Below are 13,279 nucleotides of genomic sequence, written 5' to 3' on the forward strand. Positions count from 1 at the left end.
CAGAAGCTGCACCAAAGCTGCACTCCAGTGCTTAGGAATGGAGTATGGCTTTGGTGCGACCTCTGGACTCTTAGGACCCATGCATCATTTAAATAGCATACCTCCAAAGAGACCTGAAGCAGCTTTATTTTGGCAGTCTGTGACAGGCCTCAGAAATCATTTTCTGTCATGTATGAATTCTGCATTCAACTCTTAACTTACTCGGAGAGGGTGCAGTTTCACTCACTATTCCCTGTTCAGATCTTGATAGCTGTGATGCAGCTGTAACTGAGACAAGTCTTTCCTCTTTTTCTTGTAGACTGTAATTGTGGGATCCTATCTTATTGCACATGGATTCTTCAGTGTGTATGCCATGTGTGTGGACACCCTCTTCCTTTGCTTTTGTAAGTATTTACAAAAATGGTGAGTGATACAGTTGAAATAAGCAGGTTTCTCCAAAGTGCTAGACTGCAAAGGATGCCAAGCACCCTAGCTGTGTAGCCGTGTACCATCCAGAGTCAGCCATGTTGCTTATTTGTGCAGGAAATGCTGCCTGGCCACTTGAATGTTGAACAAGCAGCTATTAATATATTGAACAGCAAAATGCAGGCCAATGGCTAACATCTTCACTTATGTTTTTTTAACACCTTTCCTGATGAAGAAACCAGTGGAGTTTAAGAAAGCTTACTCCTGTAACTCTTTCTCCAGCCATTCACATAAAGACTCCCTATCTCCCCTCAAAAATCAGGAGTAATAACAGCTTCTGGTGATAAAATAAACACTAGAAACGTTTGGCCCTGCTTTTATCGATGGACAGGGTTCCTAGCGTTATTCCATTCCATAGGAGCAGCCATCTTAATGTATTGCAGCCAGAGGTTGGAAACACTAGTGTTTTTGGATTACTATTGCTCAGGATCTCTCAGCCAGCATGGCCATTGGTCTTGCTGGCTAGGAAATTCTGGGGATTCCCTCCCCCCAAAAAAAATAGGTAACCCTTCTGAGCTCTGGGTGTAGCACAGTCCAGAGAGGTATCTAGATACCATGTGGTATCTAGATGTGAAACAGATTTATTGTCGCCACAGCATGGCTTGCTATTGCATATCAGTCTAGTTTCTTTGGAGGGCTTTACTAATAATCTGGTTTTTGGACAGGATGAACAGATTCAGAAGAGTTTCTCTTTAAAATACCTTTCATAACTGTATAGATGAGGGAATTTTAGCAGATGTAGCTTGGACACAACAGGTTCCAAATGAACCCAGAGGTTTTTACTTCATCACTTCTGCCTGTATTTTTCTCCTCCAGGCCTCCTTTGCTTTTTGTTGTTAGATTCATTAGCTGAAAGTTAAGAAAACAGGGAGGACAAAGGTCAGTTGGAGAAGCTGATGGTCAGAGGCACCACAGTTTTATTTTTGCAGATATTCTCTGTTCTAATATCTGGAAGTAACATAGAATGCTAAAGGTAACCTAATAAAGAAAAATAATGTATAGTTGGTATCCCAGTCCTCTACATGGTTGCCAAGAAGCAGGCCTACTGAACTCCATGGGGCTTAAATCCAATAAATGCGCAGAACCAGTATGGTGTAGTGGTTAGAGTGCTGGACTAGGACCTTGGAAAATCAGGATTTGAATTCTTCCTAAACCATGAGTGATTTTAGATGCACTTACTCTCTCAGTGAGAGAAAAGCAGTGCAATGCTCTGAATAAATGTTGCCAATAAAACCTGGTTAGAGGATCACCAAAAGTTGTAGTTGAGTTGAAAGCACATAATGAGTTTATGCAGAGCATAGCAGTCTGTATTTACATATGCTTGATCCCATGCTTCTTTCTCAGAAAACAATCTGATGAGACCTCAGTATCTGTTGTGTTTGTTAACTGATTGATCACCATTTTAACCAATTATCAGTTGAGAAATCCACTGCTGAATGTCTCTTAAATTTATTTGCATTTGAAAATCATGGGCGGGCCCTGGGTATTCACTAGGATTTGGTTCCAGGACCAAATGAGACATCCATGGATGCTCAAGTCCCATTATATACAATGATGTGTATTATATACAATGATGTCCTTTATATAAAAGGACAAAATCAAGGTATGCTTTTGGGAATATATATATATATATATATATATATATATATATATAATATTTTCAAGCCATGGATGGTTCAATCCATGGATAAGGAATCTCTGGATACAGAGGGAGAACTGTATAACCAGTAAGGGTGGTATTTGAGGCAGATGTTCAGGTGTTAACTGGTTTCTTTCCAGAGGTGGGATTTCTAGCCTTACCTGTTGGCCATATTCAGCTCTAGTCCCTTCCTAGCTTTTCTTCTCAGTTATAGGAACTCTCCATATGGCTGAGGTATCCTACCCATATGTCATGCATTTACTTGATCAATAGCTGAATATACCCCTATGGGCTGCAGTACACCTAGGCTATCTAGTATTTTCAGGCAGTCTCTCACCCAAGTACTAACCCTATGCTTAACCCTTTTTAACTTTTAAGACCAGATGAGATCAGATATGATCAGAGTGGTATGACCACAGACAGGCAGTAAAAAAATATGGAGGAAGGTAGACTTAGTGCCAGCCTAGCTTGAATGGTTGCTTTCCATTTAGGAGTCTGTATTGAGGAACCTTGAAAAGGAAAGCAAGCCTTGGGCAGTGGTAGTTCTATGTGTTTTTTGCCATCAAGTGAGTTTTGATTTAGAGCGTCCCTATGAATGAGAGACCTCCAAGAGCCCCCATCATCAACCGCCCTACTCAAATCTTGTAAACTCAGGGTCATGGCTTCCTTAATTGAATCAGTCCACCTTATAGTGGTCTCTTTCTTTTCCTACTACCTTTACCAAACATTGGCCCGATGCTATTTGCGCCGCCACCGCAACCACACGTGCTCAGCTGTGATCCAGGTTGCAGCGGCAGCCCTGAACCAGGCCAGGGGAATGAGTGGATTCTTCCCACTCCTTTTTAGCCTGGTTCTTTTCTAAAGGCACAGTGTCGGTGCAGTTTCCCGCTGTGTTTGGGGTGTGCTATGCCCCGAACCCAGCAGGAAATGGCATCGTTTGGCCCATTTCTTTTGGGCCATTGTTGCCATTTCCAGTGAATCACATCATCTCATGATACATCCAAAGTACGAGATCCGACGGATTAAGAAGAATTTTTATATGCCTCCCAGTACAAACAAAAGTGAAGTATAATCTATTTGGTCCCAAACAGAAGAACAATTTTAGTGCTGATTCCCTTGCTTTGAGCCACCCTGATTTGAGGTAGGTGATTATTTTAAACTTAGAATAGGCTTGTCAGATAAGGCATTAATGCAGGGGCGAATAAAGTATGATCCACAAGCTGCTTGAGGCCTTTCTCACTCCCCAACAAGTTCTAAGGCCGAGTCTCCCCTCCACCGTAATTGTATTAGGCCCAAAAGATGCCTTTTTGAAACAAGGAAACAGACAGAAAGTAAAACATTTTGCTATGTTTATAACCCACAGAGGTCCAGAAACAGGATTACTGTAAAGAGTGTATGGTGCATTTTGTGTTTGGAAAAAATAATCCAAATAACTGAAACAAAATCAGAGATGTCAGTGTGGCAAGGGAGGGTATGGCTTTATGACAGTTCACAGCAGACCAGTCCTTTTAGTGTAGTCAAAATGCCAGTGTTTGGATAGGAATGAAAGCTGGTTTGCAACCAAATATTCAAAGGACAAAGTAGTAAATGGGTTTGATATTTGTTTGGCTTCATTTGCAATAAGGCATGGATTGAGCATCCTAGACAATTTGAGATGGGCTGACAAGTGCAAGGGATACTCAGTGCAGACATAAGATTGGCCATCAGTGGCTTAATAGTTTTGTGTTTTCCTTGGCTGGAAGGCTGGGATGTAGATGCTTCAGCCCTGTTGCAGAATGACAGCAAGAACTAATTCCTCTTAGGATTTTTACAGTCATTAACTTTCTCATTCTTCTCCATATCTTTATCATCACCTAGCAACCCCTCTGCTTCTGCTTTAGTAGCCAAAACATTCTATGTAGCACAAAAACAAGCGACTGCCTAATTTGCTTTGTTCTTTTCTTGGTGGAGGAATCTAATTGCAACTAACTTTCCCATTTTCTCTCTTTCTCTCTCCCCCCTCCCCTTGCTTTTTGCCCCTTTGCCCTTGTCTTCATTTATTTATTTTTGCTTTGCTTCTCCTGTTCTTCCTGTCACTGTTTTCTCTGTCTTTCCTCTTGGGATCCCAAAAGGTGAAGATCTGGAAAGGAACGATGGATCTCCTGAGCGGCCTTATTACATGTCCCCTGCACTGAGAGAAATCCTGCTGAAGGGGAGCCTAGAATCCTCCAAAAGTGATGAGAACCAAGAATAGGGGCAAGACAAGGGTTCCAAGTGGGAAAGGCACAAGCATGATGTAAATGTCCCACTGCCAGCCTTGTGCACACACCTCTCCGATGAGTGTACAGGGGCTGCCCTCTGTGTCCTCTGTGGTTGCCCTGAGCACTGGTGCAAACCTTCTGATTTTGACATTTGGGAAGGTTTGAGGGTTGCTTGCACCTAGCAAGTAGGAAGTTGTGGTATATAACCTGCCTCTGCTCAGCAAAGATTCCACCACCAAAGCAAGCAGAGCTGTAACTGGAGGCTTAAATGTATTTAATGTTGACAAAGGCCTTCCTTCTCCACTGTGGCACCATGCAGGCTCATCATCCGCCCTCCTCAAGATGCCATCTTTAGAGCAGGGTTTATTTAAACAAGGATATGTACAGTACAAAAGAGAATACTGTACTACCCACACATAAGACATTTCCCATCTCTTTAGTCCACTTTGATTAGGCAGAGATGGAGCAGACCCGTTCTGTTTGTGAATTTCAAGCATGGATGCTGGGTGACCCCAGAGAGGGGCAGAAGATCCAGAACTATTGTTGGGATGCTCTGCCCTTCTTTGTGGGTGGCTATGGACGGTTGATCTGAGTCCGATTAATTGGGAAGATTCAAGTTGCACAGGTGCACAGGATTCTTCTTCAGACAGAAATAAGTGGAAGGGAGAAATGAAGAATTCTTTGTCTTTGTTCTGAAGATCCAGTTAAAATTTTGTAGGCCACTTTCTACATAGATTTGAGGATTTGTTCAGCCAAAGCCGATTTCTCCCAGTAGATAGAAACTTATGAAACCTACTTGTTTTCATTTATACTTTCTTATTCTCATGCTTAGCAGTGTTCTGTGCAACCTGAAAGCCTGCTATCTTTTAGTGAACTGTTTTGAAGCTCTAGCATGCCACTGAAAGTATTGCTGCTTGCAGAGTTATCTGATCCAAATACAGTTGGATTTGCTTCTTTTTAACTTTTATACAACTTGTTTGGATGCAAAAATATGTTATTTTTCCCTAATGTGTAATCTGGTTAGATGATTCTTTTACAAGTGTGTATTATCTTTGCCTATGATCTGGATAGGTTTTTCTATGTGCCAGAAAAATGCAACCTTTACCTGAAGTTAGGCAGATTATATGTAGATTGGACCTAAATGTTTCAGCCTCATTCTGATAATATAGTATTTGCCTCATATTGGACAACACATAGTCCCTAGGCACCGTGCAGCCAATTTTCTGGTCCCTGCCACCCCCATTTGCTGCTGCTGTTTCCACAACCAATAGAAGTATTATGTCAAAATTTACAGTGTTGTGATGGAAACAACCTTCTGTCCATTCTGGAAGAGAAAGTATTATTATTCTGCCTTACCTGTTTGTAGGGCTCTATGATGTGGTAAAACACTGCCAGATTTAGCAGCAGCAGGAAGAATCTCCACTGAAGCTGCTGGTTTTTGGCACCAGATATCACATTTAGATCACAGCGTTTAATACCCAGTGTGTGGGTGGCAGGTCAAGTGGAGCTTCCCAGTACTGTGAAGTTGCCTTTGCCTATGCAAGGAGTGAGTAAGAGGTTGGAGGAAATGGAAGTTTTAAGATCAAGATGGCACAAGAGAGGCTACACGGAAGCAGAGAACAACCGTGCTAATGTACTGGTTGATTTTGTTGAGAATGGTTCAAGCCTCTCCAGGTGGTGTTAAAACATCCAGGTTTTGTTTTGCCAAAATCAGTGCCTTATTAAAAGAGATTCTAAGTTTCATACTGTCTAGGGATCAAAAGGAACACTATCCACTTAAATTTTATTACCTGAAAACAAAGCTGGAACTCTGGTGAATATGTAAGTCACCTTCCCATTTGAATTGACAAGCTTTGAGTAAATTCATTTGTGGGAAGATGCAATAGCTTGTTGCTTTAAAAGACAAATTGTTACAAGCATTTATAAGTAAAAAATGAAATTAAATACTGTATTCCCTTCTCGTCTCAGTTATTCCTGATAGTTACTTTTGGTACAGATGTCCTCCTAGCATGCAATGAGCAACGCAGGAATTACTGAACTAGTTAGAGTTGCAAAGTTTAATATGAATAAAGGGATACGGACAGAGGGATACTCATGAATTCTGTGTCCATGAGAGTTGTGAAGTTGCTTTCTCAGAAAGAAGGCTAGAAAGTCCAAAGATACCAAATGCTGCTCCATATATAATGTATCCTTCTGCTTTGATGAGACCAGTGTTCATGCCTAACATTGTCTGAAGCCTGAGTCCTTTAAAAAGAGATCTGAAAATGATTTGGCAAAGATTTGCTTCTCCTGATGTGCACACATTTCTTTTGTTCCAGTGTTTCTTCTGGTCAAATAGGTTTTTGATATAATATAAAACTTGCAAAATGCCTTTACTAGAAGTAAAAATGGTTGATTGTAGACATCCTGAGCAATGTATCCCCTTAAGTTCTCTGAAAGTTCAAGCTCTTGATTTATCTGGAGGGATCTGTCTTTGGCTTGAGCTGGCAGAGTATCCTTTACTACTTCTCTACTTTCTCATGGGAGGAAAAGAATTGTTTTCATTGCTATTCCTGCTAAAACGCAGAACAGTGCTTCTCAGGCTCTCTGATACGCTGGACTGGCAGTTATTTTCCCCCTAATCTGCCATGGACCAGTGATTTGTGCCCATTGTTTCATTCTTTCTTGGAAACTTGTTAAGGACGAGCAGCCTGTGCCTCTAGGACTGGCATCAGCCTGGGGTTCACCACTTCAAGTAGCAGAGATATAGAAGACGCAGCAAGAAAGGACTCCTCATTGTGAAAATGCATAATGCTTTATCTTTTCCTGTGTTTCTGCTTTCTTAAGACAAAGGTGGGGAAACATTGGCCTCTGGATGTTTCAGACTACGATCCGCACAACCCCCTACCTACTACTCATGTTGGATGGCCTTAGTGGGAGTTGCAGGCCAAAAATCTGGAGGCCAAAGGTTTGCGCAACTGTCCAGAGCATCAGTGGCAACCTGTGGCACTCCTGCTATTGTTTGACTGAACTCTGAATGTTGACCAGAGCTGGTGAGAATCAGTGCAACAACAGTTAGAGGGTCAAACGTTGACCAGCCCTACTTTTGTTAATTTTTCTAGAGTTAAGACCATTAAATCGGGTTGAGAATGTTGTTAAACTGCATCTGACAACTACAATTTAATGATATCGAGTGGGCCCAGATCGAGGTTTCCCACCCAACATCAGTTTCACTTTCTTAAAAGAAATCGTGGTGTTCAGAGTTTATAAAGATCTGCTGATTGTGCACTAAAACAACTGACTGCTTTGTTCTGAATGTGACAATCAAGTTGCACCAGGAGAATCTGGAATGCAGGGAGGGAAGGTATAAATAGTGATATTTCTTTTTAAGTGCAAATTTTGCCTCAGATACCAAGGTATCGACTCATTAGACCCACTGGCCTGAAATGATTTATCCCATCACAGAGATTAAGATATTGTCTACATGGGTCAGACAACTCACTTTGGCCTGTTACAGACTGCCAAAATAAAGCTGCTTTGGGTCTCTTTGGAGGTAGGCTGTTTAAATGATGCATGCACCCTAAGAATCCGGAAGCTGCACCAAAGCTGCACTCCGGTGCTTAGGAATGGAGTATGGCTTTGGCACGACCTCCGGACTCTTAGGATCCATGCATCATTTAAACAGCATACCTCCAAAGAGACCCGAAGCAGCTTTATTTTGACAGTCTGTAACAGGCATTTGTCCTGTTTGAACAATGCAGGCCAAAACACCAGGGACAGGATTGAGGTTAATCCTGCTAGACTGGGTGCAGATCTGGAGGACCTGGCCCAATATAAAGGCAAAAGGGCCTTAATGTGGGGTAATTTGAACCTGATTTGCTGTGAATTTCTTGGAAACCCTATGGCAAATCCTGGCTGATCAGATGGCCCCATAGATCCCTTAACTCCATCCACTGTTGCTGCAAATGAGTAGACCCATGTTGCTGTGTCAGATGTGGAAATGGGTTGCCTCACCACATGAGTGCAGCCAGACACTGTTTCCACATCAGATGCAGTGATGGGCATCTATTCACTTGCAGCAATGATGGACAGAGGTAAAGGGTTCACAGCAGTAGCAGGGCCCAGAGAAGCATAGGGACAGGTGTGTAAACATCTGCCTGTCCCTGCACCGACTCAGGGACTGATCCAGGTAAGCACTGGGGCTAGGTGAACACTGAGCCCATGCCTGTCTGCTCAGCCCCTAAGGGGGGCTATTCCCAGTAATTTGTTTTTTCATTGACACCACTTTTGTAATAATTCTTCTTGGAAAGATTGACCTATCCATTCTGAATCTCTTTTCTGGTGTTTGTGCCTCTAAGTGGGATATGCTGTAACCCGCCTGGATTCCTTGTGATTGGCCGGGCTATAAATTGTTGTTGTTGTTGTTGTTGTTGTTGTTGTGTGACCAGGGCTCATCCACACTATGCGATTATGATGCTATGATTCCACTTTGACTCCTATGGTACCATCCTATTGAATTTAGTTTGACAGCTGAGGTTGGGGCCGTTAGACTTCTCAGCCAAAGAACTACTCTGTCACATCACCAAACTATAATCCCCAGGATCCATAGCAGTTGAAGTGCTGTAATTGTGTAGTGTGACTGGGTCCTTGGTGGCTTACATGGTGGTGTCGCTGACAGCTAATCTACTCTGAAGTTTAAAGGAGATATTCCATATCTTACAAGGACAGGTTTTAGCCTCTTGGCTAGTTCCTTTAAAGTTTGAACTTGTGCCCAGAGCAGTACCACTGTCAGGGCAACATTGCATTCAGTGGGTAAGCTTTCCTCGGCTTCTATGGGTCTCAGGATGCTATCAGTTCTCCTTTGTAATCACCTGCCTGGTTTCCATTTGGGATATCTTGTCATCCAAATAATTCTAAGGTGAACATTTCAACACCCCTCTTTGCTGGGGTTTATATCTCTTTGCAGTGGAAGACCTGGAACGTAATGATGGCTCTACTGAAAAGCCTTACTTCATGTCATCTAATCTGAGAAAGCTCTTGAAGAAGACTAACAAACAGCCAGCGGATACATAAGTGGCATCTCCTTTCTGTGCTTCAGAATTTTAACAAGTCCATTTTTGAAGAGCAGGATCCATGGGGTTACAACGTCCTGCCTTCAGTTGCTCTGCTAAGCAATAGTAGATTACTCAAATTTTGACAAATCTTTTGGAACCCTTCCCCTCTTTTGAGTGAGAAATACATGATTTGTGCTTCGGTAGCCCCATAGATTTCAGCACAGTAAAGCACAGATGTGTCTGCTGCTGACTTGAACAAAGTTCATGTGAATTCATGATTGGGGGTGATGGGATTTTTTGTTGTTATTATTGTTGTTACAAGAGGCAGAACAGTTTATTTAAATAATAAACAATCTAGCTGCAAAGAATTTAGCAACTTTGGTAGTTACATATTCACTGCTGTCTGCAAGAAGATAGTCCACATAAAATTTCTCCTGCCTGCCAGGAAACTCTTGAATAAACGGGGTACGCTGTTCAGAATAAAGGGAGCAACAAATGAGGATATGGCTAATAGATTCGATTTCTTCAGAGCCGCAAGGGCAAAGCCGGCATTGGTATGGTATCTTTTTAAATCTGCCTTCCAATACGGCAGACGGAAGGATATTTAATCTTGCAAGCATAAAGGCCCTTCTTAACTTGGGAGTTTTCAAGTAATCAAAGGCCCGTTACAGACGGGCCTTTAATACGCCCTCGTCACTTTCTAAGGGTTGGCCGAGGACCTAGCGTCCATACCGGCCTCACCTTTAGCACGTGACGGGGGCGTAAAGATGGCGGCGCCCTATACACACGGGTGCTGCCATCTTCACGTGCTGGATGCGTTGCATCCGTACGTTTCACCCTGGAAACGCCGCCGCAAATGCGCCCCTTGCGCTTTGCAGCGCCTCTTCCGGGGCCTCAGAAGGAGCACAATTTCCGCGCTCCTTCTCGGCAGAGTCCAGGAGCCGCGGCGTTTAAAGGCTGCGGCTCCCGGATGGAGCAAGCCGCGGCGGCAGCAGACCACCGCAATCCAGCGGTCTGTAACGCGCCACTGTATCTAGCATGCTTGTAGGTTATTCCAGCTTGCCTGAAGATGGGATATAAAACCGATTGGCTTTTATGATGCTGTAAGTCAATATCCTTAATTCGCTGGATGATGGCAATTTTACCTTGTTATAACCCAGTGAGATTACATATGGCAATGACAACCCAATATAAGAAAGTTTCGTAAATAAAGATTTCTTCCAAGCCAAAGTAATGTTAATGGAGCCAAACCAACTGGAACAAATAGTGAAAGGGAAGTTTGGTAAGAAGAGCCAATATTGTTCCTGTAGGTTTGGCTTTCAAAGGAGGAAAACTCTGTTTAAAAATATTCCCTCGTTTGAAAAGAGCAGTGTATGGAGTAAAAATGATAAACAGTAAGCATCAGGTATAAAATAACTTAAATAAGAAGCAGAACCTAGTATTTGTGCCAAACATTCCAGTAAATAATAAGGAAGAAAGTAGCAAATATAAGAAAAGTACTGAATCGTTTGGCTGTGTGTCGGTGAGTTACACATAACTTTCTACAAAGAAAATGGGAAAGCCATCAGTCTATTCAAATCTTCCCAGTTAGTTTTAACTCTTTGCTTTTTTTTAATGCTCTCTACTCTGACATACATCCCTGTAACGTTCAAAAATATTTTATACGTGGAATATTAAACATTTTATTTTGTATACTTGTTCTGGTTATTTATTTATTTTAACCGAGCTCCTTCATTATAGCTTGCTAGTGTTACTTGTTAAAAATACTTCTGCCTCCTTCCCTACCAAACAACTGCACAGGCCCTATGATACTGTGACTTGAAACTTGTACAGGACTTCAAATACAATGCATTTTGCGACCCACCCACCCCTTTTAAAAAAAGCATCTCCACATAATGGCAAAGAAATGAATGGACAGACTCACGGCTGTCTTCCTGTCATGAACCCAAATAAACAGATTCAGAATCATTGGCCTGTTACAGACTGCCAAAATAAAGCTGCTTGGGGTCTCTTTGGAGGTATGCTATTTAAATGATGCATGGGTCCTAAGAGTCCGGAGGTTGCGCCAAAGCCACACTCTATTCCTAAGCACTAGAGTGCAGCTTTGGTGCAGCTTCCGGATTCTTAGGATGCATGCATCGTTTAAATAGCTTACCTCCAAAAAGACCCGAAGCAGCTTTATTTTGGCAGTCTGTAACAGGCCTCAGTTTGTAAATATCTATTCTACTACTGGCGTCCCAATTAAAGAACTGTGACTTCAGCACACTAAAAAATGAGGTGTGTTGGTCAAAGCAACCCTGATAAAAATGAATGATATCCCTATCTTTACCTAGAGGATATCTCAGACACGATGATGATTATATTTTTGTATATCCCACTTTTCCCCCAGACACTACAGACAGAGAAGCTACTCCAACCCAGGCATATATTTAATACTGTTGATCATACTGTTTTTCATTAAGGTATGAAACTGAAAAGAGTTAATGGACTAGCATTCTTTCAAGGACTTGGAAGGGAACATTCTATGCAAAACAGGATTGACTGAACCTAAACTACATTTGTGTAGGGATATTGATGCTGAAATGTCATACCAAACTAGCATTTCTTTTTGCTGGGTCTCTACCAGAAGAACTTCATGTTATTGCAAGAAGTCATGGAGTAGTTGAAACTGGTGCTCATGGGTAGGTGCTAACTAATTTTCAATCAGTTATCCAGTAGGTCTAATGATATCAAGTGTCATAGAATCGTAGAGTTGGAAGAGACCACAAGGGCCACCCAGTCCAACCCCATTCTGCCATGCAGGAAATCCAAATCAAAGTATCCCCGACAGATGGCCATCCAGCTTCTGCTTAAAGACCTCCAAGGAAGGAGACTCCACTACACTCCAAGGGAGTGTGTTCCTCTGTCGAACAGCCGTCATTGTCAGGAAGTTCCTCCTGGCTGCTCCAGTTTATGAAAATTCTGTTAATGGGAAAAAAACTGACAGCAGTTGGGAGATGAATTGTGTATGTTTCTTAATATCCCCCATTAATATTGATACATAAATATGATGGATATACAGTGGGCCCTTGGTATCCACTGGAGTTTGGTTCCAGGACCCTCAAGGATACCAAAATCCATGGATGCTCAAGTCCCATTAAATACAGTGGCATAGAAAAATGGTATCCCTTCTAGAAAATGACAAAATCAAGGCTTGTCTTTTGGAATTGATATATTTTACAAAAATATTTTCAACCCAAGGATGCTTGAGTCCATGGATTAAAAAAAATCTATGGATAAGGAGGGCTGATTGTATGTGTATGCAAAACCACTTGCTCTACTCTTACATTTGTTAATAACTGCCAATGGAAAAAGCTTTGGATGTTACCGTCACATGGAATCATTATTTTGGATGCATCTCTTTGGCAGCTGTGTTACGTTTGAGGCTTGCTGAAAAAGACTTCTCTATTGCATACACTTGAATGTTTCTTTCTGTATCTTAGTGTACACCGATGTCCTCCTACTGAAATCACCAGTGGGAGCTTTTTCTAATCTCCCATCAACCACTTGTTGATCGTGCAGGGATACGATCCTCCAAAACAGTTGTACAAGTAGATCAAGAGATGAGAAAATCTTTCTTGTCTCTTTTCAATGTTGCTGCTACCATAGCAGACCATGCAAACAATGAAAGATCTATTACCATGTGCAGTTAGCTCTCTACTTCTACATGTACATGGCTGCACTGAACTATGGCCAGTCATTTTGATTGAGAGGAATTCAAATTGAAAAAAATAACTACCTTCTAAAATAGCTTCTTGGATGTTCATGAGGAAAGGACCAGATTTGACTTAGGCCTGTTACAGACAGCCAAAATAAAGCTGCTTCGAGTCACAGTGGAGGTATGGTGTTTCAATGATGCATGC

At 42.0% G+C, this 13,279-nt stretch overlaps 1 protein-coding gene across 2 annotated transcripts in view; it reads left to right on the plus strand.

Annotated features, from left to right (window-relative positions):
- The window catches only part of SLC44A2 (solute carrier family 44 member 2), a 135,910-nt gene extending 124,841 nt beyond the window's left edge, over positions 1-11,069 (plus strand). Inside the window, exons 21-22 of one of the 2 annotated variants that reach the window (XM_042451061.1) lie at positions 299-383; positions 9,290-11,069. In XM_042451061.1, coding sequence (XP_042306995.1) covers positions 299-383; positions 9,290-9,396 — 192 coding nt within the window. In that variant the 3' untranslated portion in view covers positions 9,397-11,069. Of the gene's footprint in view, positions 1-298; positions 384-4,215; positions 4,965-9,289 lie in introns of those variants that run through there. The other variant, XM_042451059.1, reaches the window with a different exon arrangement.
- The last annotated feature ends 2,210 nt before the right edge of the window (positions 11,070-13,279 follow it).

This window comes from Sceloporus undulatus, chromosome 2 (genome assembly GCF_019175285.1).
Source record: "Sceloporus undulatus isolate JIND9_A2432 ecotype Alabama chromosome 2, SceUnd_v1.1, whole genome shotgun sequence".
NCBI classification, from domain to species: Eukaryota; Metazoa; Chordata; class Lepidosauria; order Squamata; family Phrynosomatidae; genus Sceloporus; species Sceloporus undulatus.